At 39.7% G+C, this 24918-nt stretch overlaps 3 protein-coding genes across 7 annotated transcripts in view; 1 reads left to right on the top strand and 2 right to left on the bottom strand.

Moving 5' to 3' along the window:
* Positions 1 to 699: 699 nt before the first annotated feature.
* inab (internexin neuronal intermediate filament protein, alpha b) lies at positions 700 to 3559 on the bottom strand. The gene is made up of 3 exons (XM_085912439.1): positions 2510 to 3559; positions 1957 to 2081; positions 700 to 1837 (listed from the first exon to the last, which is right to left on the bottom strand). The coding sequence occupies exons 1-3, from the start codon at positions 3557 to 3559 to the stop codon at positions 1573 to 1575; spliced, it is 1440 nt and encodes a 479-aa protein (XP_085768565.1). The 3' UTR covers positions 700 to 1572.
* A 3068-nt stretch (positions 3560 to 6627) lies between these two features.
* On the top strand, positions 6628 to 22035 carry nt5c2b (5'-nucleotidase, cytosolic IIb). 5 transcript variants are annotated; one of them, XM_085911863.1, is made up of 18 exons: positions 6628 to 6829; positions 8822 to 8939; positions 10606 to 10679; positions 14474 to 14591; positions 14745 to 14840; positions 14981 to 15072; positions 15156 to 15213; positions 15785 to 15878; positions 16518 to 16571; positions 16686 to 16769; positions 16948 to 16989; positions 17155 to 17262; positions 17493 to 17559; positions 17630 to 17800; positions 18276 to 18327; positions 18568 to 18628; positions 19842 to 20018; positions 20204 to 22035. In XM_085911863.1, exons 2-18 carry the CDS (start codon positions 8839 to 8841, stop codon positions 20438 to 20440), a joined length of 1686 nt encoding a protein of 561 aa, XP_085767989.1. In that variant the 5' UTR covers positions 6628 to 6829; positions 8822 to 8838; the 3' UTR covers positions 20441 to 22035. The 5 variants fall into 5 exon arrangements, with proteins under 5 accessions (XP_085767989.1, XP_085767991.1, XP_085767990.1 ...); XM_085911865.1 differs by lacking the exons at positions 6628 to 6829; positions 8822 to 8939 and adding an exon at positions 9034 to 9631; XM_085911864.1 differs by lacking the exons at positions 6628 to 6829; positions 8822 to 8939 and adding an exon at positions 9701 to 9832.
* Positions 22036 to 24268: 2233 nt separating this feature from the next.
* The window catches only part of cnnm2b (cyclin and CBS domain divalent metal cation transport mediator 2b), a 28026-nt gene continuing 27376 nt past the window's right edge, over positions 24269 to 24918 (bottom strand). Inside the window, exon 8 of the mRNA XM_085911975.1 lies at positions 24269 to 24664. Within this exon, the coding sequence (XP_085768101.1) occupies positions 24404 to 24664 (261 nt within the window). The 3' untranslated portion in view covers positions 24269 to 24403. The remainder of the gene's footprint in view (positions 24665 to 24918) is intronic.

Here is a 24918-nt window from a genome sequence, read left to right as displayed (position 1 = left end):
TGTTCCCAAGCCACAAATATAACAAGCCAATCCAGAACATTCTGTGTGAGTGCAATGTTGTTAGGGCACGGTCTGCCATGGCGACTAGCATAAAAACAACATTGCTGTGTTTAATTAAACTGGTAGAAAGCGAGCAAATAAAGTGAGCAAAGAGTGGCTCACTCAAACAGTTTTCTACTGGTGGATTCGTACTATAACAGACATTTTATCCAGTCATGGCCAAAGTGTGAAAGAAAGAGGTCACATTTTAAACAATCTGGTGCTTTTCGGCTGTATGGCGGCTTTATTTCAATTGCCCTTGCAAAGTTTGGGCTTCAGGCTGTGATATAGTAAATTGTGGGTTCAAAATGGGCTTTATTCATCAATGTGAGAAATTGTGAGAAATGGAGCTACGCACGGTACGCTTATCGTTCAGGTGCATCGTACGGAGTTAGCGTTTTGTGCTTAAGCGCAATTTATCAAACAATTTCAAGCAAACAATTTCCTGTGCATTATTTTTGTTTGAGTTTTCTTTTTCATCGCATTTTTTTTTTTTTAGATTTATTGTCTTTATGGTTATATCCACCATACAAACACCATCTGCAGTGCAGTGATCGATGAATGCTTTGCATGATGAAGTTGTGCATGGTCAAAGGAGGCTGATGATGGGGAGGGGGGGGTGTCATAGGAGCCCCGCCCTTAAATCCAGCCACTGTGCTGAATGAGCAATGGAGCAGGATGACGGACAACTAGATACGCCATGCAAATCAAGCTCGCTTTACACACATTTCTTTTTTGCTGATTAAATATCACAACTATTATTATTATTATCAGCACTATTATTTAAGAAGTAAGAAAGGGCAGTGTTCCTTTGAGGATGTCCACCCACTTTTGTGTTGCTGCCTTGCAGACACAATTGATGCACCAAAATTGATTTGTCTGAGGTGAAATTTGTCTTGATTGAGTCAACTAGGCAATATTACAAGCTAGTTCTTTGGTCCAACCGTACATTGTTATTTACCTCGGAATGATTTCTTATAGTTGTCTGTGCTTTTTTTGTTAATCTGTTTCATCTTATGTAGGTGATGTGTTCAAAGCATTTGTCCTTTAAGTATGCAAAGTGATTGCACACATTTTTGTCTCGTGATTGTGGTAGTGGTGTTTGACCAGATATAATCTACTGTGTGCATTTGTATGATGCAAATGTGAACAAGAAATTGAGTACTGTACCACGGTTCTAGCATGTGTTGCCTAAGAGCTTGTTCTTCTCGGTAAGTGAGTGACAAACAATCAAAAAAGAATTAATGAATGATTAATTAATTAATGAAGTGACTGATATAGTGGAGTTATGGTATGATGCTTTCCTTCGGGGAATGTGTGTGGTATTTAAGGGAAACTGAAAGCATTGTGAGATCAACCTCTGGATCCCAAATTGTACTTCTATCTGCAAAACCAACGCTTCAACACAAGAGGTTTACGAGAAGGCAAACTAGCATCTTAGGTCCCTGTGGTGTAAGTGGATTAGTATTAGTAATGAAAATGATCAAAGAAAGGGGTGGAGATTTAGTGGTCTAGCAGGCTTACACTAGGTTTCTAGTTATTCTGTTTGGTGGAGGTATCACTGGCATCTTGCTGTTTCTCCACCTTTTTAGTGGTGACCACTGTTTCCTCATAAACCTCATGTGTGGCCTTGTTCCCAGCCTTGCTCTGCGGCTGGCTCTCATCCTTGCCTTCCCTCTTGGAGCCCTTGCCGGAGCTGGTGTAGATGCGGGACTGGTAGTTGTAGCCTGAAGTAATGGATGGGCTGGGATAGGTGATCCCTGTCCCTATGCGGGTCTCCTCGCCTTCCAGCAGCTTCCTGCAGATGACAATAATGAGAAGGGATTAAAAGGAAGGTTAACCATGGCTGCAAAAAGTGTGCTGCGTGTTTCTTTTTTTTTTTTTAAATCCTAATGGACAGTATGTTAAGTGACCTACCTATATGCCGCTATCTCAATATCAAGAGCCATCTTGACATTCAGCAGATCTTGGTACTCCCTCAAGTGACGAGCCATCTCATTTTTAGTGGTCCTCAGCTCATTTTCCAACTCTGCTATGCCATCCTGTGAAAAAGATAGATTAACAGGCTGCCTGTTAAATATTTAAATTCCAGCAGAGCCAAGAGACATCTTTAGTTCTGAGGACATGCAATGCTGTATTGAGACAGCGTATGTTGCACAACATTGGAATTGCATTTACTGCAAAGCATACCTTTTTTTTATGCCTATCAACTGGTCATAGAGCTCAACTCTCTGTTCATATACATTAAAATCCCAAAGCAAAATGAACTCGAGGATATGCACGTTTTGCAAGCTGATGACAGAGAACAAGGACGTGGGCGTTGTCACTCGCAGATGCTGAGCCGAGATGTCCCAGGAGAAATTCAGAACCACGGACAGAGCTCATAGCTCACATTAGCCCTTCAATACTCTATTTTATACATGAAACCAAATAAATGTTACAAGATACAATGTGAACAAGATTTGGTTACCTGATAGTTTCCAATCTCCACGCCGTGTCTGTCCTCCATCTCCCTGAGCTGCTTTTCCAGGGACTCATTAGTGCCTCTGAGGCTCTCAATTTCAATGGTCTTGGACTGCAGTTGCCTCCTAAACTCGCTCATTTCCTCCCTGCTGGCGCGGATGGCATCGTTGCTGCGGGTGGCCTGCTCAGAGAGGTCGGCGAATTTGGTCTTGTACCACTCCTCGGCGGACTGCAGGTTCTTGGAGGCCATGGATTCATACTGACTTCGGATCTCCTTGAGGGCAGAGGTCAGGTCCGGCTTGGCGACCTCCATCTCCACAGACACCTGAGCGGCCTGGATCATGTCCGTGAGTTCGGCCACCTCCTCATCGTGCACCTTCCTCAGGAAGCTGATTTCATCCAGGAGAGATTCCACCTTCTTCTCCAGGTCTAAACGCACCATGGTGGCGTCCTCCACATCTTTCTTGAAAGCCTTGAGAGTGGCCTCTGCGTCCTCCCGGGCACGGAACTCTTCTTCATATTTCCCCCTGAGCTTCTGGAGGTCATCATCAATGCTATCTCTCTCGATGAGGAGCTGGGACTTCTCCCCATTAAGATCATCCAGCTGGGAGCGCAGTTCGCGGATCTCCTGCTGGTACAACTCGGCGAGGCGGGATGGTTCCGCCTGCCTCTGGCGCAGAGCCACCAGCTCAGTCTCCAGCACTTTATTATGTTGCTCCAAGTTGCGCACTTTCTCGATGAACATGGCAAAGCGGTCATTGAGACCTTGCATTTGCTCCTTTTCATTCGTGCGTACAATTTTGAACTCATTATTGAGGACGGTGCTCTGGGCCAGGTCGAAAGTATCCAGAGGCATGGACGAATAGGCGCGTCCGGACTTTCGGGTGTACGCGCCTGCGGATGAAACGTTGCTCCGAGGTGCGGAGGAGGCTCGGTAACCTGCCCGCGAGGAGGAGACGCTCATGGCTGTCCGAGATGGAGAGGACGCATAGCGGGGAGATTCCCCGAACATCCTTCGGTAGGAGGAAGAGGAGTACACTTCAGATCCGTAGTTCATCGTGGCTTGAATGGAGTCAGAAGAGTAGATGGGCGCGTCTCCCTTTTATAGGCGGGGGCAGCGCGATCGTTAATGAATATGCATTGTTAGCAGCCTACCGCGGATTCACCCCCAAAGTAGTCGGAAATACAAAGTAAATTTTAATTCATAAAACACAAATTACATATTGGTATTTGTTGAGTTGACTTGAGAGCAACACTGATGACAAATTCACCTTTTTTGTGTTGCGGGTTAATTGGTCAGTCATTTAGATATAAAACGGGATTTACGAACAATCCAATAGAACCTGTTATTTTTGTTATTCCAATGAATCAATTTTGCAATCTGGATGCAATTTCTATTCGTTTTTCAACTTGATAAAAAAAACAAATGTCATTCCCCATATATACTGCAATTCAGCAGTTAAAAATGGGACTCTGCTGCCCTCTTTTGGAAAGAAGAGGAGCTCGGTAATTTGAAGTTGGTGAGGCGCATCTATGAGGCCCCGAGGGGCAATAAATTATGCACTTCCTGAGCTGGACTCATTTATTCTTTAGATGCTTGCCTTTTAAGTGCCGAATGTACAAAACCGAATTATATGATGAATCTTTATAAAAATGCCTGAATTAGCAAGTTTAAATGTGCTTGCATTGTTGATAGCAAGTTTAAATGTGTTTTTTTTTTGCTTGCATTGTTCACACGCATTCACAATCATTGTATTTACCACACCACAAAATATCATATACATCAAGCCAAAGATGAATGAGCAATAACAAAATTTTAATGACTTTAATGATGATTAATTTTTCTTAGCATTCTCGAAACATGCAATACAATCTTGCATTTGCCAAATTTTGAGCGATTGCTTTGACTCCATTTGAAGTAAAATGTCTTTCAAAGTCAAAGTCTGCTTTAGTCTGCTTTAGTCTGCTTTTTAGTCACACGCATTCACAATCATTGTATTTACCACACCACAAAATATCATATACATCAAGCCAAAGATGAATGAGCAATAACAAAATTTTAATGACTTTAATGATGATTAATTTTTCTTAGCATTCTCGAAACATGCAATACAATCTTGCATTTGCCAAATTTTGAGCGATTGCTTTGACTCCATTTGAAGTAAAATGTCTTTCAAAGTCAAAGTCTGCTTTATTGTCAATTTCTTCCCGACACACACAAAATTCAACATGTAAAGAAAATTCAGCTTAAAAAAAATCTCCTGCAAAAAATATTCAGCTGCAAAAATTCAGCCTAAAAAAATTCGCCTGCTTTGAAAAATTCAGCCGCAAAAATTCAACTGCAGAACATTCCGATGCAACATCTGGACATTCAAGGAGAAGCAATCGATCCCCGTCTCTATTCATCCAAAATTCAACCAATCAAGTTTTGCTCGACTGGTCATGTGACACTGACAGCAGCAATACAACGCAATCGTCGTGACGTCGTCAAACAAAGATGCCGACAATCAACCAATACACGCGATGGCGCTGCCGTGAGTCTGTCTGCAGTTTGTATTCATACATTTGAATACAGTTATTACTTGACACAATGTACAATCGCCCGATTTATTAAACAGACTGAACTCTGATTGAAGTGGCGTTTGTTAAATATAAATGTTTATCCTGATTTCACAGAGTATTATTTTACCGGTTGTAGAGCTGAAAGTTCAAGAGAAACTATAATAATTTATTAGTAGTAGTAGTAATAGTAGTATTGGCACGTCTATTTAGCCTGAATTTATGTTTTTTTCTTATGGAGAGATATGATGCTATTGTATGATTATATAATAGGGCATACTTAAGTGTCCTTTGGAAATGACCATCATTAAAGTGCAGTAACATTATGTGGTTTGTTGAAAACAATTCTTGCACTGCTGGTTTGTGACACTATGCTGACTCTTGTTCTTGTTCAGTTTTGTTTGTGATGACAGGCCTTGCGATGACAATGATATATATATATATATATATATATATATATATATATATATATATATATATATATATATATATATATATATATATATATATATATATATATATATATATATATATATATATATATATATATATATTTATTTATTTATATATTTCTTTATTTATTTATTTATTTATTTATTTATTTATTTATTTGTATTTAAAGTTTGACAAAATGGAAGTCTTCCTGATCAGTTTATTCAGAGTTCATGAAATTTTAGGCAAAATTGTACAGCTACAATGTAGATATTACTACCAAAAGACTGAACTGTAGCTCTTGGATAAACTTCATCCCTTAAATATGTCAGTTGTCCATCGGTCAGTGGGCATGCTGTGTGTGGAGCAACTCTGCTTGTTTGGTCAGCACCAGAATGTCCACTGTTTTCCCATTCATTGTCAGGAATCTCTGGCCTACAAAGAAATACAGAGCATTTTAGACTGCATGGAGTAACAGCAGGCACAATTTTAAATAATATTTGCACAATTTCAAATAATATTTGCAGCTTCATGAACTAATTGCAAATGATTTGTTAAGTCAAATTTATTTGTATAGCCCTAAATCACAAGCAGTCTTAAAGGGCTTCACATAGACAAACAATTGACAATTATTCTCAAAGCATCCCCTGATCTTAAGCTCCCAAAAGGGCAAGGAAAAACTAAAAAAAAAAAACACCAGGGGAAAAATGAGAAACCTTGAGAAGGGACTTTTCAAATAACATACTTGAATATAGCTCTGTTATCTGGAACGAGATAATATGTGCGATCCAACTTCCACAGCTGATTAGGGGTCATGTGGTGCTTTGTCCGCAGTGGATGTATTCTGCAGGTGAAGGGAGGAAAGATCTTCCAAAAATGTATACATGATATGAAATATATTTAAAATGTCTTATCTACAATTGGTGCACAAAAAAGAGACTACTGCTAACATCCAATCGTCCCTTTTGCTCACATCACGAGGACAAGATGAAGGCCTATTATAATGTTCTTTGAGATGTTCCTCTCTTCATTTATAACGAAATGACATTCACGTTGGTTAGCTGTGCTGCGTGAAATCTCCGCCTCCTGATGAAAGACAGAAGGAGGTCCCGCCCTCTCAATATGCCTTCCCCTTGAGCTGGCAGCGGAGAGAAAGAGATAGAAACCTCATACCTGTCAACCGAGGAAAGGACATCTACGGCCCGGCCTCACGGTGCACTCATTCGGGGCCAGACTTGCAGCTTTCTACGTCGATATATATACACAGCCTTTCTTTCTCATACTTCCACACTGCTCAAGGCGCATGCACCGACGTAGTTGACAAGATATAGCAGTGGTGAGTACAATCACGATAAGAAACAGCTAAGTTAAATCCAGTGAAACCAAGCTTGTTGGCTGTTTTGATTGTATCCCATCAAGCTATGTGTTATTAGGCTTATTCAATACATTACATGCTACCCGCATCATCAATGTCGAAGAAGGTGCTTTAGCAGACTGTTAGCTTGTGTAGCAAATAACCAGATATTTGGCTGTCATTACTAGTCAATAGATTTTTCCTGTAACCCGAGTTAATTTTACACCGATTGTCGGTGCAATTCATAAATGATCTTGTGCTGCACTGGCATTCAGATTTCAGAGGGTGTGCAAGTTCGCTGTAGTAGCGCTTACCCGCTATGTGATCTACTGTATAAGTGGAACAAAGCCCGTTTGCGTTTCTGCAGGCATGTCGTATGTAATGCTCTGACATACTGAGTCTTTGGAAACCTGAGCTCCCATATGGACACCCCCGAGCCCCTGGTCAAAATAAACACAGATGTCCTGAAGACAGGCATGGAGTCAAGTAAAGATGACTGCAACCCGGTAGTCGTTTGGGGTTCTTTTGACACACGCAAAATGCTCATCAAACGCGTGCATTCAAATATGAAAAAGATACAAGTGATGATGTGTGGTTGCGCGTTTTTCCGCGACACATCATGTGTTTTATCTGCCCCGTGCTGACACGAGAGCAAAAAAAAAAAAAAAGCTGACTTAAACGATTGTGCAATGCAGGTTTTCCCCTCTTCTCCAGATTCCATTAAAAACAACTTAGTAATTACTTTCAACAGCCCAAAGGTCCAGAAATGTTCGTACAATCAGAGTTGACAGTGCACCAGTTTCTCACGAAGGCACAAGTGATTGCGCACGTTCCTAAAAGGTTGCAAACGGTTGCTAACAGTTCAACATTTCTTTGCAACAAGAAAAACTTGTCAACAATTAAAACTGTTGGCAAGTGTTTGGCAAACATTTTTGTGGTTGTTTGCGACCTTGAATAAACGCTGCATTTGCAAATATTTGTTGAAAAGATATGCAACTATTATCTCTTTTTGAATCAAGATAAGCAGTTGGCACAATAAAACACACACATGCACACACGCGCTTGCACTATAAAAGTACCGTAATTTTCGGACTATAAGTCGCTCCGTAGTATGAGTCCCACCAGCCATAAAATGCACAATAAAGTGAAAAAAAAACATATATAAATCGCACTTTTGTTAAATCGGCTGAGTAGCATGGTAATAATCCATTTGTTAATGATGATTCACCAAAAGATTGTACCGTTTGAGGACGCATCGGGCCATTCCTTGCTTTTTTTTGTGCTAACCATTTAAGTATCATCCGTGTGCTGTGATTTCATCAACTATTATATCCATGCTAACAGGATTAACAATACATTCAAGTAAGAAAGTGTAATCCCAATCAATCAGTGCGCCTCATTCACAATAACAACATTCATCCTCACACAAAGGAATTTACGACTTTGCATTGGAGTAGACCAGTCGCTCATGTTCCATGTTTACTAATTTCCAGTCGGAAAAGTGTCATTATGATTTCTGGTCGGCATACAAAAAACGCTTTGAGGGTGAAATCAAATTAGATAAACTGCAACAGATACTGTATGACAATAAAAGCATAAAGTTAAAAATGTATTGAATTTGTGAGCATATATAATCTTACTTAGCTCAATATTTTCAAGTCTGGTTTGCATGTCTGTATATTCAATATCAGCCTAACTGTGACAGATTAAAGACAGTCAAGCTATATCCATGATAAAATGCAGATTACTAAATGTAGAGCACATTTAACATTGAGGTTACTTAAAACCTGCCTGAACATGTGATTAAAAGTTTTATTATCTCATTTCTATTTCATAATTTGGGTATTTTAGGGTCTCAGAGTGGTATTTGCTCAACCACTTTATTAGGTCAGCTTCAAACCTCCAGCCAAATGGAACCATGAGTTACCTTAAGTTGACAAAGTATAGAGATGGACCTGTTTCATTTCTCCTCAGACACCGAAAGACTAAAGATGACTACTTCATGGAGTGACAGACTGCAAAATTATGCTGACCTGCCAGCCAACATGGACAGAATAACAATGAAAAAATACAGACGAGAGCCCTACCATAGGTAAGAAGCCTCTGTCTAACATGCACCCTCTTTAGAATAGTGATAGGTGATGCAATATTTTTGGCTTGTTGGAGTTCTCTTAGATAATCCTTCTTTTATTGCTTCCCATTATGGAGCCTATAAAACAGGAAGGATTTCCTTTCTTGAATCTTCTCTTTAAGTACCTGTAATTTTGAGACAGAGCTGCTGGTCCAAATGACTTGTCAAATTCATTTGTCGCTTTTCACAGTTGACAGAAATCGGCAAAAAAGAATCTTCCAACTTGTGCTGATTTTAACAGAGCCAGTATTGTCCGATTAAACGGTGTGGCCCTAGTTAGGAGTCTTAAGAATGTTACTCTAAAAATTGGCTTATATAATAAAAAAAAAATACTTTATGATGTCAACAGTTTGTAAATGAATGAATCAATAATTCCTTTTATTCTTATGAGTACAATTCTTTGTAAATACAACAATGGTTTTCTAACTGTAATCTAAGAAAGAACTGAATATCCTCCACGACCCCTTCCACTATATGAGTCGCATAGCTGTTGCTTGCTTGGTTCTGCCGGACTTGTGATTGTTCTGGATATCTTTGAAGGGCCATAAATGTCATGCCACAGAACAACAACTCTGACTAACTGCACGCAACAACAGAGAATGACGTAGAATAGTCACAATCATTTTTGCAACAAGTCAGAAAACATCTGAATGGTAAGAAAGCAAAGAGAGGGGGGTGGGTGAGAGAGGGTGGAGTGGGGGGCTTTATTGTTTGTGGGTCCTGTTTTGGCCTGCTGGAGTGGAGCAGATCCGAGAGTCAAAGTGGGGTTTTATTTCACATACTAGAATGCATCGCTACGCGTCTCCTGGACAAACATCGAAATGGGGGCTTTTTCACTACGGAACTGCTTCAAGGTATTTACTATCTGGTTTCGATGAGTAGAGATGACAAATGAATATAATCCATTATGACATAGCGCTACTTTCTATTTGTCTCTTGATGTTTGGTATCTTTTTTTTTTTTTGCTGATTTGTATCTTATTTTGACGAGAATGAAATAGTGACGCGTGCTAAAACCTGTCGACAACGGAAACAATTCCAAAAAATCTGATGGAATTTAAAGGATATTGCTCTATAATCAACGTTTGTCCCAAACTGTAAAAGATGTACATCATGAAAGGTCTGTTCATAGCCTAAATGTCCAAGCAGTGTGAGTTAAGTGAACAATGTCTGTGATGTAAACAATGAGGACACTGTGTCCCCATTGACTGATTTACAAGGCAGGACAGTAGAGCCGTTTCCTGGCCGATCGACACAAAGTCTTAGTGGTAAGCATCGCTCGAAATAGTAGCGTACTGTCACGTATCACCGGACAGAAAGCAAGTTTCTATTTATTGATGGAAATTGAAACTATATTCTCCATGATTTTACCATACGAATATTATAGAGAACATAACAAATTGGGATGTTTTTTTTCTGATGTTGATAATTTCTCTTGGTATGAAGCCTTAAACCCATCCAGTACTGAATGATAGATCCACTATGGCCTGGCTACTTGTCTGTCTTGTGTAATATTTAATCTCGAGTTAACATTTTTCACTCCAGAACACTATTTGCCATTGTGTCTGTGATTGTTGTTGTTTTTTGACATTGCCAGTAACACACATACCTTGGTGTGTCTTCTCTAGAGTGTTTGTCAACAGAAGTCTGGCAATGGAGAAGATTAAGTGCTTTGGTTTTGATATGGATTACACTTTGGCAGGTATGTAAGACTTTACTCAACACCTATGGGAGCAAAACAACAAGATAGATATGATTTCTAAAGAAATAATCACAATTTTGTAATTCCGTATTCTATTTCCATGTTCTTACATCAGTAAGCAGCAAATATGTTATGAATGTTCCACGTAACTCCCTGGCATATCAATCATCTAGTAACTGCTCCAAAATTATCCTGCCATGTTGTTCTGTGACTCAGACCCACTTTATTATCCGCGCTTCCCAAAATAACCAAATGAATTAGCTAAGTGGGTCACGTGTGTTTGTGAACTTCTTGAACGATGACCCCTTTGAGAACAGGAATCACTCTTAGTCCCCCTCTGAATTTGCGGCAAAATTTTAGCGCAGAGTAAAAGTTGCTCTTTTTATGGGAGCTCATACCCTAGTGTCAATGTTTACAAGAAGCACGGCCATCACGTATCCATGGAGGGGCTGTCAGCTTTCGACCCCAGACGTGCTTTATCAAATCCGGACAACTAGAGAGTGCCACCACTGTGTGCTGTACTCGCATAAAATGTCATTGTTATTACATATGTGGGTTTTATTGTTGGGGTAGCATGGTCTATTTGGGGCTAGCCTATTTTGCTTCACAATTCTGAGGTTTGGGTTTCGAATCCCAGCTTGGGCCTTCCCGTGTGGTGTTTGCAATCACATTGGTTTTACCGCTAACTTTTGATGTTTCTTGAAGTCCAATCAGCTATACTCCACTGAGTTTGGAAAAAATGTCTCCTTGAGGGAGCAACTTGTAAGCACAAGAACAAGTTTGTATCAGCCACCCTTATCTCACAGTGCACTTTGAAATTCCAGAGGTGATTGGGAGGTACACGTGATGGGTGTACCAAAGGGTTCATCGGTCCAGTGATAATGGAACTTGAAGGTACAAACATCCTTCCTTCAAGCGCCTTAAACAGCAATATTGAGACACAACTAGGCTAGGTTTGAGCTTTAGAAGATCCATAGTAGTGGTGGAGTCCACCGATGAATCGAATAATCGGATAAAATTCCATTTTGCATTAAAGTATATTTAAAACATTTTTTTCCCAAATTACTGTTTATCGACCGATTATTGTTGTTTATTTGGCCTTGTTTAACAATAAAAAATAACTAAACAACAAATAAGCAAATCACTTGACAGGGATGTTGTACTTGCCATCGTTTTTGAAAGGGATTTAGTTCCTGGTTCAGTCATTTAAAACGTTTCATTTTGATTCAAGATAAAACTGCAGAAATCAGAGAAGAATTCAGAAATCAGATGAGTTGGACAATTTTAAGTTAATCAATAGCAAGTAAGTAAGTATCTGAAAAGAAACCCATTACGAACGATACAAATGTAAAATTTCTGAATGAAACTTTTTCATCCAAGGCTCTGTGTCAGAGAGTTAGTCATGTACATGCCCTCAGTGGGAGGAATACAAGAATTAAAAAAATTTAAGGCAGCTGAGGACATTGTAACCAACAGTGCCGCAACTTCCGGTACAACCACCTGAGCTCTTTATTAGCCTAGCAGTGGAGTTTCTGATGCAGTAAGAGAGCTACTAATAGCACCACAAACTTCTGTCAGAAATAGGGACAGCTAAAGTTACACCTGAGAGTCGAATACTCTCTGATACTATACTATCTATACATTGCAGTTTCTTGTTTTGCACGTCCTCTGTTTATCAGCAGAGGACTCAGTCAAACATGTAATTATGAACAGGTTACATGGTTGAGCAAGCTTAATCTTTTCTGTAATTATTTGATTACACGACTCACTTCCTAAATGATAACCGGTTTTATGGTCTTGATTAAGATATTGAATGACACGCTAAATCGAGATTTGTCAATTCAAGGTCAACATGTTGAAATGGACCTGGCAGTGAACTACAGAAAGTGAGACTGGTGATCGCAGAGGTGACCGAGGGCAAACAACTCTTAAAATAGGTTACATTGTAGCGCCTCTGAGCTTTGGGAAGAATTTGACAAAAGAGTGTGTGGTGCAAGGAGGAGAAGAAGCGAGTGAAGCAAGAGGTGGAGAGGCAATGTACCGTAATTTTCGGACTATAAGTCGCACCAGCCATAAAATGCACAATAAAGTGAAAAAAAAAACATATATAAGTCGCTCCAGAGTATGTCGCACTTTTGGGGCAAATTTATTTGTCAAAATTCAACACCAAAAACAGACATGAAAAGGCACAACCAACGACAATGCAACATGGGATATTAGGATACTCGTCCCCACTAATATCCCATTTCAAACAAAAACAAAAAAACCCTCTCCAAATTCACTGGGACAAAAAAATAATGGTACCCCTAGAAAAGATACATTTAATCATGGGCACATCAAACAGGGACAAACCTCTCATTAGTATCACAAGTGACTTCAAATAGAAAACACCTTTCAAACAAACCTGAGACAACTGAGGCAGTTTGTTCATCAAGAGCAGACCAAAGCACTTGCTGAGAGATGCAGAAGTCTCAGTGGATGTTAAACAATGTTTTTGATTGCATTAATACCTCAAACCGGTGTACAACAAGTCTTAAGTTCAGGGTACAATTTTTGTCCAGGCTTGTTTCATGAGTTTGTTTTTGAAAATAAGTCCTTAGAACCACAATTCAAAAGCAATGTCTGATTTAGTATTTCATTAACAGTGGCGTTACAACAATTTTGTCGATGTGTGCATGTTTTACTCATGTTTGGCACCATGCAACCAGAAAGGGCAGAAGATAAACTATTTCATTTTGTTCTGTACATTTCTTCCAAACAATCCCACTAGGAGTAGGGAAAGCAGCCATCAACACAAGCACATTCTCCATTTTGTATTTATAACATGTGACATACCCGTGTCCCAGTGTCAGATAGCATTTTAATCCTCAGCTGGCCTTTTTTTTGAGCCCGGTCTTAGTTGTAGTTTGGGCCTGGGGTAAATATTGACGATGGTGAGGAGCGGGCTCATCAACCCGCCCAAAGCTCATCTAAGATTCCACTGAAAGTTGCGCCATTTTTTGTTTTCACACCTGATCAAATGTTCCTGTTGATTCACGTGGAACATCCTGGCTTGTGTTGACACAATGTGTTCACATGTACATGTGTGAAGGGGCTTCATGAGGGAGTGGGAACATGGAGTTAACCAAAGTCCGAAACAACACAGCACAATCTGGAGTGGATACTGTCAACCTTTTTTTATTAAAAGTGACTTGTTTGTGCCTCTTGTATCTTGTTGTTTTCTAGTTTACTGACAATATTCTGAGTCATCTTAAAGAAATCAGTTTTATATATATTTTTTTGCATAATTACGGTAACTGCGTGTCCTGCTATTTTAGTATGTAAATCAAAACGGCTGCATTAAAAAATGTCACTTAACCAAGAAAGCAAGTGGGATCTCAGCTATACGGTACACTTTGTTTTTGATGAGTAAAAATCATCACAAATTGAGTTTTAGTTTAGCAAGGACGTCAAAAAAAAAATCACATTATATTACTAGACAGCTGAAATGTTCACCTGTAAATTTTTAATATACTTTACAATGGCGTATAATTCTAATTTCTCAGACTAAAAAGAACTACATCCGAATAAGGACGTAACAGTGTCATCAGTGAAGCAAGGCAAGCATTTTCCACTTTTGTTTTGTTTCGGCATTTCCTGCTTACCGTACTTCAGAGAATTTTTAAATCCCTTTGCCGAACCCCCCCCCCCCCCAAAAAAAACATACAACATACTATGCAGCTATTTCAGTATTTGAATATGGATACGGGGCAATATTTGCTAAACACACGCCTGTTTGTGCATTTGCTTTCTAGTGTATAAATCACCAGAATATGAGTCTCTTGGATTTGAGCTAATAGTGGAGCGGCTGGTTTCCATCGGTTACCCTCAGGAGTTGTTCAGCTTTGTCTACGATTCGTCCTTTCCTACCAGGTGGGCCCCACTGCCACTTTTATAGAATAATCGAGACCTCTGTATCACCTTTATTTGGTTACGACTAATGTTAAGAGCAGCAGGACAAGTGATTCAACTGAGATTTACCGTGAATAGAGATATGACAACCACTTTTTGTTTCCCCACTTCTAGAGGCCTTGTATTTGACACAATGTATGGAAACCTGTTGAAGGTCGACGCCTACGGTAATATACTGATCTGCGTCCATGGATTCAACTTTCTCAGAGGGTGAGGCTTCTGAACATTCATCTCTCCTCGTCTCTGAGGAAGATTGTTAGTAAGACTGTCAGGTTTGTGTCCTCATACGGTTTGTGTGCCCGCTTCACCGCCCTCATGAAATAATCTCAATGGGTTTCCTCTTTTCCCAGCCCTGAGATCCGTGAGCGCTACCCAAATAAATTCATCCAAAGAGATGATACAGAGCGCTTTTATATTCTCAACACACTCTTTAACCTGCCAGGTATGTCTTGAGCAAAGACAATCTCAGATAATGACAGCGTTATTCATGTTGGTTTTTTTTCCTTTTTTTTTTTTTTTTTCAAGAGACCTACCTCTTTGCATGTTTAGTGGATTTTTTCTCCAACTGTGATCGATATACAAGGTAAGAAGCTGCTTATTCTAATAAATATCATGTCATGCAGCAAGCTGCTGGGCGCTAGCGCCATGTGAAGTGACTCAAACCAACCTGGGGAAAAAAAATGAAACCCCCCGCTGAATGGAGGCTCCGCATTGCAGTCGACCAGTCAAAAAATACATTTGCTTTGCTGAATTGTTAAAAAAAAAAAGCATGGTTTCAAATGATAAAAACATAGGTTTAAAACATTTGACTAACTTTAAGACAAGGGAAAAAAAAACAAAAGAGATAAACATTGGATGCTAACATTAGCGGAGAGTCCAATGTCGTGTACATTTCTTGAGAATGTAATCTGGAATGGTTGCATGGTCTTTGTCCTCTGAAACCTGGTTGTTGGTCTTTTAGGAGAAGAATGCTTTCCTGTTTGGCTGGGGACCCCTCCATCAAGGGAAGGCTATCCCATTTAAAATAAAATGAGCAAAAAGTCAAACCAAGAGAAAAAACAAACTAGGAGAAATGTTTTAGAAATCCTTCCATAAAGATTTGTCTTGTATGACAGCGGTGTATACATGTGCGTCTCTGCTCCTCCTCCCTTTAGCTGTGAAATGGGCTTTAAGGACGGCGACCTCTTCATGTCTTACAAGAGCATGTTCCAGGATGTTCGTGATGCTGTTGACTGGGTCCACTTCAAGGTACAGCATGCATGAAAGCTGCAGTGGCAGAAAAACAAGAATGTGAACCATATTCTGTACACCTGATGAGCTAGTTCCACTCAGATAGTTTGAGGAAACCAATTCCGATGAGTCATTACGTTTGATACAGTAACTTAAATATGACAAAAATATGTTTTATTTTGACTACAAGTGACTTTGAAATGTATTGTTGAAGTCACTAAGTGAAGAAAGTTTTAATATGAATCAATTCATGTTTTATATGATAAATATTCAAAATAAGTCAAGTAAAAATGAAAATATCAGTATTAAAATATTCCCCAAGTTACTACTACATAGAATTGTCTTTTTTTTGTATCAGTTTAATTTTTGGGAATGATTGATTCAAAGTAATTTACTAGTTTAAGCTATGAAACGTTTTTGTTTTTATCAAGACGTACTCTTCGGTTTTGCTTTGTATGGAGTTATGTGTATTTCTACACAAATTGGTCAGAAAATGAATATCTTCATCACCAAGACACAGCAATAATTAAAATAAACAGACACAAATATCTTTTAACACTGCACAACAAGCTGCTCTCTTGGTCCATTTGCAGTGATGCTTTTAATAAGAGTGGTCCGATCAAGCAGTGTGAAGTTTTTACATCTTTTACATTTCAGGGCACACTGAAGGAAAAAACAGTGGAGAACCTTGAGAAGTATGTCGTGAAAGATGTAAGTCGTTTGTATTCATGATGGCACGAGCTTTTCACATCAGCTTGAATCTATAAGTAAGCTTATTTCTAAAGAGCCTTACCCTTCTTTCTTTTTCTTTTGCATTGCCACCAGGGAAAGTTGCCTCTTCTCCTCAGCCGGATGAATGAAGTTGCCAAGGTTTTTTTGGCTACCAACAGCGACTATAAATACACTGATGTAAGTAAGGCCATTAATATTCATGCCATCAGCCACACCAGCTACTTGTTGGCTTCAGTATGGCAGAATAGCCGCCTGTCACAATTGATGTTTTTGCTGTCGAAAAATCATTTTGACGAATTACATTTGAAAGTTTTATGTTTGTTTTTGAAGTAATTAACTATCGTTTTGCTCACAGAAAATCATGACCTACCTGTTTGACTTCTCTCATGGTCCAAAGGTAAATACTCTCTTCTATGTGACAACACTCATAATTTATAAAATATATAAACATTATTATATCATGAATATACATAATCCACTTCAGACGTTAGTACTTTGAAGCCCTCATTTGTTTTGTATAATCCCAATGTTGGCATTTGTTTTCATCATTCATCTGTTTCAGCCTGGTACTTCACACCAACCGTGGCAGTCTTATTTCGACCTCATCCTTGTAGATGCCAGAAAGCCACTCTTCTTTGGTGAAGGGACAGTGCTCCGACAAGTGGACACGGTAAGGGGATAGGAAACTTCCAGAATATACTACAGACAGAGAGAGAGAGAGACAGACAGAGAGAGAGACAGAGAGACACAGAGAGATAGAGAGAGAGAGACAGAGACAGACTTCAAACATTTCTGCTAGCATAGACTAGCTTCAAGGGTTGCTTTTTTTTTATTTTTTATGGTGCAGCGCCTCTGTGTGAAATTTGATGTAAATGACCATATATTTTACACTTATCTCAGACAACAGGACGACTAAAGATTGGCACCTACACAGGACCGCTGCAGCATGGCATTGTTTATTCTGGAGGTAAGACATTTCATGTGGTGTCAGGTTGTTTGTGCTCCCTGAGTGAGTGTTCCCTGGTTCTTCGCCACAGGTTCCTCAGACATCGTTTGTGACTTGCTCGGGGCCAAAGGGAAGGACATCGTGTACATCGGGGACCATATCTTTGGAGACATACTCAAGTCCAAGAAACGCCAAGGCTGGAGGACTTTCCTGGTCATACCTGAGCTTGCCCAGGAGCTGCACGTGTGGACCGACAAGAGTTGTAAGACAGAGAGGAAAAAAAAACTTGTGCTCACAATGTTGGTATGCACGAGTCATGAATTAGACAATGATTTTGCGTATATTTCCAACTTGGGCGCAGAGTGAAAACCATTGCGGTATGGTTGCGTTCGGAAATTCACTCTAACGGCACTCCTTTCCCATTATATTTACAAACACAGACTTTCAATCAACAGCTCGTGCTTCAACTCTTTCCATCTGTAGTGTCAAACATACTGGTGCAGATGAGATACCAAGAGTGTACTTTGATTAACCGAACGGAATTGTTGAACAATGTTGTGAGTTTCAAAACAGTCGATGTGTGAACCAGTGCGTGCTCAGGGCATATTTCTCAACATGCCCTTAGTTGAACTGGAATTACGAGGCCTAGGCCAACATAGCATTGTCTTGAGTTGCACAGATTACGACATTGCACATGAGCAGTGAGAGCTGATCATGGTTTTTTTTTTCCTTCTCAGCTTTGTTTGAGGAACTACAAGGTCTAGACATTTTCTTGGCAGAACTCTACAAGTAAGAACTTGAACTCTTTTCAAACCACCTGCACCGATTTCACCACTTTGCAGAAAGCACGTGTGTTTGTGTGGGCATTATGAGGTCCTTTGGGTCAAAAGTGTAAAGTCTAAAGGAGCGGTCTGAAAATCTGCATTGCTGATGATATTTATAACGCAGTGTCAGCCTCTTAAGCAAACTGATATGACTCCACCCACCCATTTTATGCAACTTTAATCACGGGTCATCATTCTCCTGCAGACATTTGGACAGCAGCAGCAACGAGAGGCCCGATATCAGCACTATCCAGAGAAGAGTCAAGGTACAGCTTCAATCGCCTGGGTTTCCATAGCGACACAAGAGAACAGGGCTTGTCACACATGTAGAGTATGTTTGTTGAGTGTGATTTACCTTTGTTCTGATGACCCCCCCCTCCCCCAGTTTGTCAAAAACAACCACTCTCTGTGTGGATGCTGGTGGCTCGCTATTAATGAATAACCCCCCCCCCCCCCCCCCCACACACACACACACACACAAACACTCACACACACTGACTTGTGCTGACGGGGATGTCAAGTAATGACGAATGATTTCATTATTACAAAAGATAGTGTAATAAAAAAAATCTATCTTTTAATTCATATTTAAATATTTATTGATATTATAAATAAATGCCAAATATGTAATTTACCTTACAGTATAATATTATTAATATTTAGATATTTATTTATACTATAAAGAAATCAAATACCAAATAGTTTACCTTACAGTATTTATGAGGTTGGCTTGCACACTGGTAACACAAACCCGTTGGCTGAGCGCCATTCATAACTATTATGTAGATCACTGTCAACTTTTTTTTTTCTTTTAGATTTTCTTCAAATGTTTGAATATTTGCTCCTTTGTTTTTTCACAAGTGTTGACCCTTGTCCCATCCTCTCAAACGCACATTTTGAGGGATGCTCCTTTGATACACTATCACTCGCTTATTTCAAATGAACCTGTTCATCTGTGGAGTGTTCGGAACTGGTTTTAGTACTTTTGTTGCCTTGTCCCAGCTTTTTTGCCATGTGATACAGGCATCTAGTTCAAAATGAGAGAATAATGGAATTCATAAATGAAAATATAAACTCAATGCGAGGCCCGACCACAGAAATGCTCCTCTATGATGCTGCGCCACTGTCATACGCTCCATTACAACAACCGACATTGACTTGAAATGTTGGGGATGGTAGAAGTGCTCAATGTGTTTCTTCTTTTTCATCTTCTTGTTCTCAATAACAAACAAACAAACAAACAAATAAATGGAGGAAGGGATAAATGACTAAAATATTAGTTGGAACATTACATAGCTTGTCTTTGTAATGTATTCAGTTGAGTAAGTTGTTTCCAAATCATTGCATTCTGTTTTAGTCACAATGTCTCTTTGCCTTTCCTTATCTTTATCGCTTATCAGACAGAGTATCTGTGAGGTCAATCAATTTCGTTCTGGGCAGATATCCTTTCACAACTCCAGTTATTCATCTCTCCTCCAGAAAGTCACGCATGACATGGACATGTGCTACGGCATGATGGGCAGCCTTTTCCGCAGCGGCTCCAGGCAGACTCTGTTTGCCTCCCAAGTGATGCGCTACGCAGATCTCTACGCAGCCTCCTACATCAATCTGCTCTACTATCCATTCAGCTACCTCTTCAGAGCCGCGCACGTGCTTGTGAGTACAGGAAGGAAAACAAACACATTTGCAGATTACATCTTGGGCTCATTGAAGAAAAACGTGAGACTACTTTCAGACACATGCACATACGTCTTCATTCACAACTCAATAAGAAATCAGTGGAGGAAAAACAGCTTTTTAGAAGCAACTAATCAAACCCCCGCTTTTATTCTGAGCCTCAGATGCCCCACGAGTCGACGGTGGAGCACATGCACGTGGACATTGGTGCCGAGTTGCCGATGGCCACGCGCAACCGCAAGGAATTGGAGTGCAAGAGAAACCAGTTGACCCGCTCCTTCAGTGAGATAAAGCCTCCCAACCTGTTTCCTCAAACCCCGCAGGAGATCACCCACTGCCACGATGAAGACGATGATGAAGAGGAAGAAGAGGAAGAAGAAGAGGAAGAAGAGGAAGAATGAAGTACTTTTAGTAATTAAGAGGTTTGCTAGTTTGGCCTTCCTTCACTGTGTGTTTGTTTGTGTGTGCCTGCGTGTGTGTGCGCGTGCGTGCGTGTGTGTGTGCATGCGTCAGTACTTGACATTTTAGAGTAAAGTGTAGCTGACCATTGAAGTTTAACGTGACCTTTTCAGGCCTTATTGTAGGATAAGCTGGCTTGAAGCCTGACATACTCGTGTGTGTCAGCACGCTTTGTGAAGAAGTGCATCGATTGGATGCATCACAATTGATTTTTTTTTTTTTTTATGCAAATGGGAACAACGTGCTTTTCGTTTGTTAGATTTTTTTCGACACTATACATGTATTGGCATTATGCTTGATACTAATGTGAAGATTTGCAAAACTGAGAGATGACGTCACAGTGTTCAGGTGGCCGTTGACCTGTTTTCTCATTGCCGAGCAACATCCTGTACAACATCCTGATAATTGCTATGACAACAGTGAAGTCATGCTTCTGTAAATAGCTGTAAGGTGTAAACTGCTGAAGATGATAAGAGGAGTATTTTTATAGAAACCTGAAATGTGAGTGTTACATTTGCATTTATTTTTTTGGGCAGCTCGGTGCAGTTTATTACTCACTTAACATGCAGCCTCCATATGCAAAAAATGTGCAGAGCATCCTGGAATTTTAACAGCTGTTTGTGCTTATGCAGAGCCAAAACAGTTAAACTGAAGGTTTTTTTTTTTTTTTAAAAGAAACTTTTGAGACAGTTTTTCTTTTCTCTTCTTGATTTGCAGCTTTTATTTTTAATTTCCTTATTTTTGGACGTAGTCACGCAAACGTACAAATATGACGCAACCTTAAACAACTTGAGGACACATCACATCAGTAACTCTTTCTTCTTTATCTTATTTATTATTATTTTATACATAAGGAAGATTTTCATTATCAGGGTTAACTGTGTCTTGAAACTTAAATGAAAGTGTATCCTTTGCTATAGGAGCGGTTGCGATCGTTTTGTTTTGTAACTTTGATGTTAAAGTTACAAAACAAAAAGAGAAGAAAAATCTGTGGTGTGTCCCCGTCCCGCCGTAGGTTTTTCTTCACTTTAATGTTAAAGTTACAAAACAAAAAGATCGCAACCGCTCGTGCACGTTTTTTACAGTGTATGTTGACTGTAAGCATTTTAGAGATTTATTCAATGCGGTTTACATAGGAAACTGTTAACCTAACCTGTAACAAAAAAAAACCAACCAAAAAATGTGAATAACACATTCAAAGCTGTATCTAAATGTTAATTGCAATCAACAGCTTCTTTTGGGGTCAGGTTATTTTTATTTTTCTAAGCTAGTGTTTCTAGAACTATAAATGGAATACTGTGATTCCTCCGATTGTTTCTTAATTTTTGTATCACACCATGCAAATGTTGAGCCTATCGACAATTAGTTAACTGAAGTCAATGCTCGAAGTGAGATTTTATTTGTCACTGTCATCTCTCATTTTGTAAACGACGGTTATATTTGATTTTTATGCATATCCTTTTATGTTCTCATGCTCCAGGTGTCTGTACACTGAGGGAAATAACCTACAAATGTAAAATAAAGATAGTTTTTCAGAGTTTTGTGTTCTTTTCTTGAGCCCAAATACACATTGGCCACTTAATTTAGTATACTTCCTGCAATTTAATGGCATCCAACTCAACATCATTTTTTTTACTGAACAATAAGTTTATTTTTGTCATTGCTGAGAGTGAGACTGTGACGCTTGGATGAGCTAGAGCCTACTCCTGACTGAGTTTGGGTGAGAGAGGGTACACCCGACCCTCGACCGGTTGCTAGTGGGGACTTTAGATTACTGTTGGCCTTAGTTAGCCAAACATGAATGATTTGAGGATGTTAGAGGAAAACGTAAACCTGACACAGGGCTGTCGAGATCCAAACCCAAAACCTCTCAACTATGCGACTCTAGGTATATTTAAAATTGTAATTTGTATATATTATGAATTGGGTCACCAACGTGGCACCCGCAGGCACCAGGTTGACCGTGGGCCTGTTCTAATAACTTGCCAATGAAAGGAAGTTGTGTTTCCAAGGTTATCAAACATATTAGTGTGTGTGTGTGTGTGTGTGTGTGTGTGTGTGTGTGTGTGTGTGTGTGTGTGTGTGTGTGTGTGTGTGTGTGTATATATATATATATATATATATATTTATATATATATATATGATTTTTTCTGAATACAAATGCACACTTATCTGATTTATATTACTTGAAGCATTCAAGTCATAAATATTTGCGATGAAGAAAAAAAAACATTATCTGCGTAAGATGTCACTGTAAAACTGAACCATAAAAGTGAAACAATATCACTGTAAATCTTTTAATGGCAGCCGCAGCAGAATGAAACATGAAACAACAGTTTTGATGTCACTAAACAGTTATTAAACATGGATTATGATCTGCATTGTGATAGCCGCCACAACACTCTTCTCACATTCACTGCTGTCAAAAAAAAACTTTATGAACTAAGATCAGGCATGGTTGTGGAGTGTCATGTGACAAAAAGACAAACAACAGGAAACAAAACTACGGAGCGGATAAGGAATGTCATGTGTCATCTGTGGACATATTTAATGTCGAGGTTTCTTCTTGTGACGTTGATGATGCTCAACCTGTTAGATGAGGTCATTAATACTGTGCAATCGTCAAGTTTGATTAAATGTAAAATTGGCACAAAAAAAAACAAAACACTCTTACAAAACTTAACTCTCAAGCGCATTGGCGCTGTGATGGCCCTTTCACGTTGACATCATTGTTCCCACAACGCAGACTAGACTTGTCTGAGGCCTCCAATTTGAAATTAAGGGAAATTTGCATGTGGATGTTGTATTTCCTATCTTTCGAACACAAACAGACAAATACAGAGCATACATACAAATACATATAGCTGTCAATTTACAATACAGTCATTTTTTTGTATTATTATTAATCATCTCTTAAATAAATTTCTCTTCATTGCACTTTGTTAAAAATAATTAAGGTTATGATTTGTTTTCTTAAAGGCAATAGTGTGATTTTTTTTAAGGTGAAAAAGCCCAATTTAGAATACACAATAGTAAAAATAAGACAATCTGTAATATACATACTGTTTCTGTAAAAGACCTTTGCCCCCTCATATACACCAATGGATGTTTAGCTCCATATTATGTAGCATGTCCTCTCTGGTATGACGTGCATGCTTAATTGCCACTTTAATGTCACACCACATATATATCTTTATATATACATACAATATTTATAAAATAAATAAATACAGGAAAACATTCTTGGTTTATGATGTAATGGTTTCTCTCAAAGCGGTTTTTGGTGCAGTCTTTGCCAAACCATTGCTCTCTGGAGTCCATGTTGATGGGATCAAACGTCCACTGAGTTTCCCTGAAAGATGCAAAAAGGTGAGATTTATTTGGGAGTGTGTGAGTGTGTGTCCAGTGTAAAAAAAAAAAAATCACGGCCATTCACGGGAGGACCAAGGTCTTTGGCCTGAGTGGAAAATATGGTGTGTGTGTGTGAGTGAGTGCGTGTGCGTGTGTGTGTGTGTGTGTGTGTGTGTGTGTGTGTGTGTGTGTGTGTGTGTGTGTGTGTGTGTGTGTGTGTGAGAGGGGTATCAGGTTTGCATGCAGTCCGTTGTCCTCTTGTCCAAGTTACCGCCATGAAAGTGTCAAATCGTCCCAAAAGGAATTTCAGTCACAGCACCATCTTAAGAAGGTGTAGTGGAACAGGGCTGCCAACAGGTGGGGGAATTCACCACACGTCTGCCCCCACTGCCCATCCTTTGTGGAGGGGGGGGGGGCCAACTGACTGAGGTGATGCAGCATCCTCACTCCGCCCGCTCACGCTCCCCTGCGATCTTTCTAGCTACACCACTGCACTGTGCGTCCGTCAGACAGGAAGGCGGAGGGTCCGGGCCTCCACCGAGCTGAGCGCCGGGCTAGATGGGCCACTCGTTGTGTGCGCTGTGGTTGCTCCTGCTCACGCCAACGCAATTGTGCTGCTGGTTAAGAAGGTGGGAAGCCTCGTTAGCCAAGGCTACAGTCACAACCGGGGCGTGGCCGGCGGGGCCGGCGAGCGTGATGGAAGTCTCCAGCTCGTTCGGCGTGAGCTCAATCTTGGTGAACTCGCTGTCTGTGGATTGCGGCGTCTTGTCCATGCGCGACGCCATCAAGGCATTCTGGTACTGCTGCCGTGTTACCTAGTTTTATTGGGTCAGATGGCAAAGCAAGAATGTTGCGATTCAATTTTGGCATTCTCAACTCATACTTCTTCTGTGGTACCTTGACCTAGTAAAGACAGGGTTTTTAAAACCAATCCAAAATGTTTCTGTTGTGTTAAAACTAGAGGCGAGCAATACACTCTGACAATATGTATTACAACAATAATGAAAATAACGACAAAGATAAAAAAAAAAATAATGTGTCATTTTACGACTAGCTTATCTAACGTAAT

The sequence above is a fragment of the Syngnathus leptorhynchus genome, chromosome 5 (assembly GCF_054491065.1).
Source record: "Syngnathus leptorhynchus isolate UIUO chromosome 5, UIUO_Slep, whole genome shotgun sequence".
NCBI lineage: Eukaryota > Metazoa > Chordata > Actinopteri > Syngnathiformes > Syngnathidae > Syngnathus > Syngnathus leptorhynchus.
This window is presented reverse-complemented; position numbering and strand designations above follow the sequence as displayed.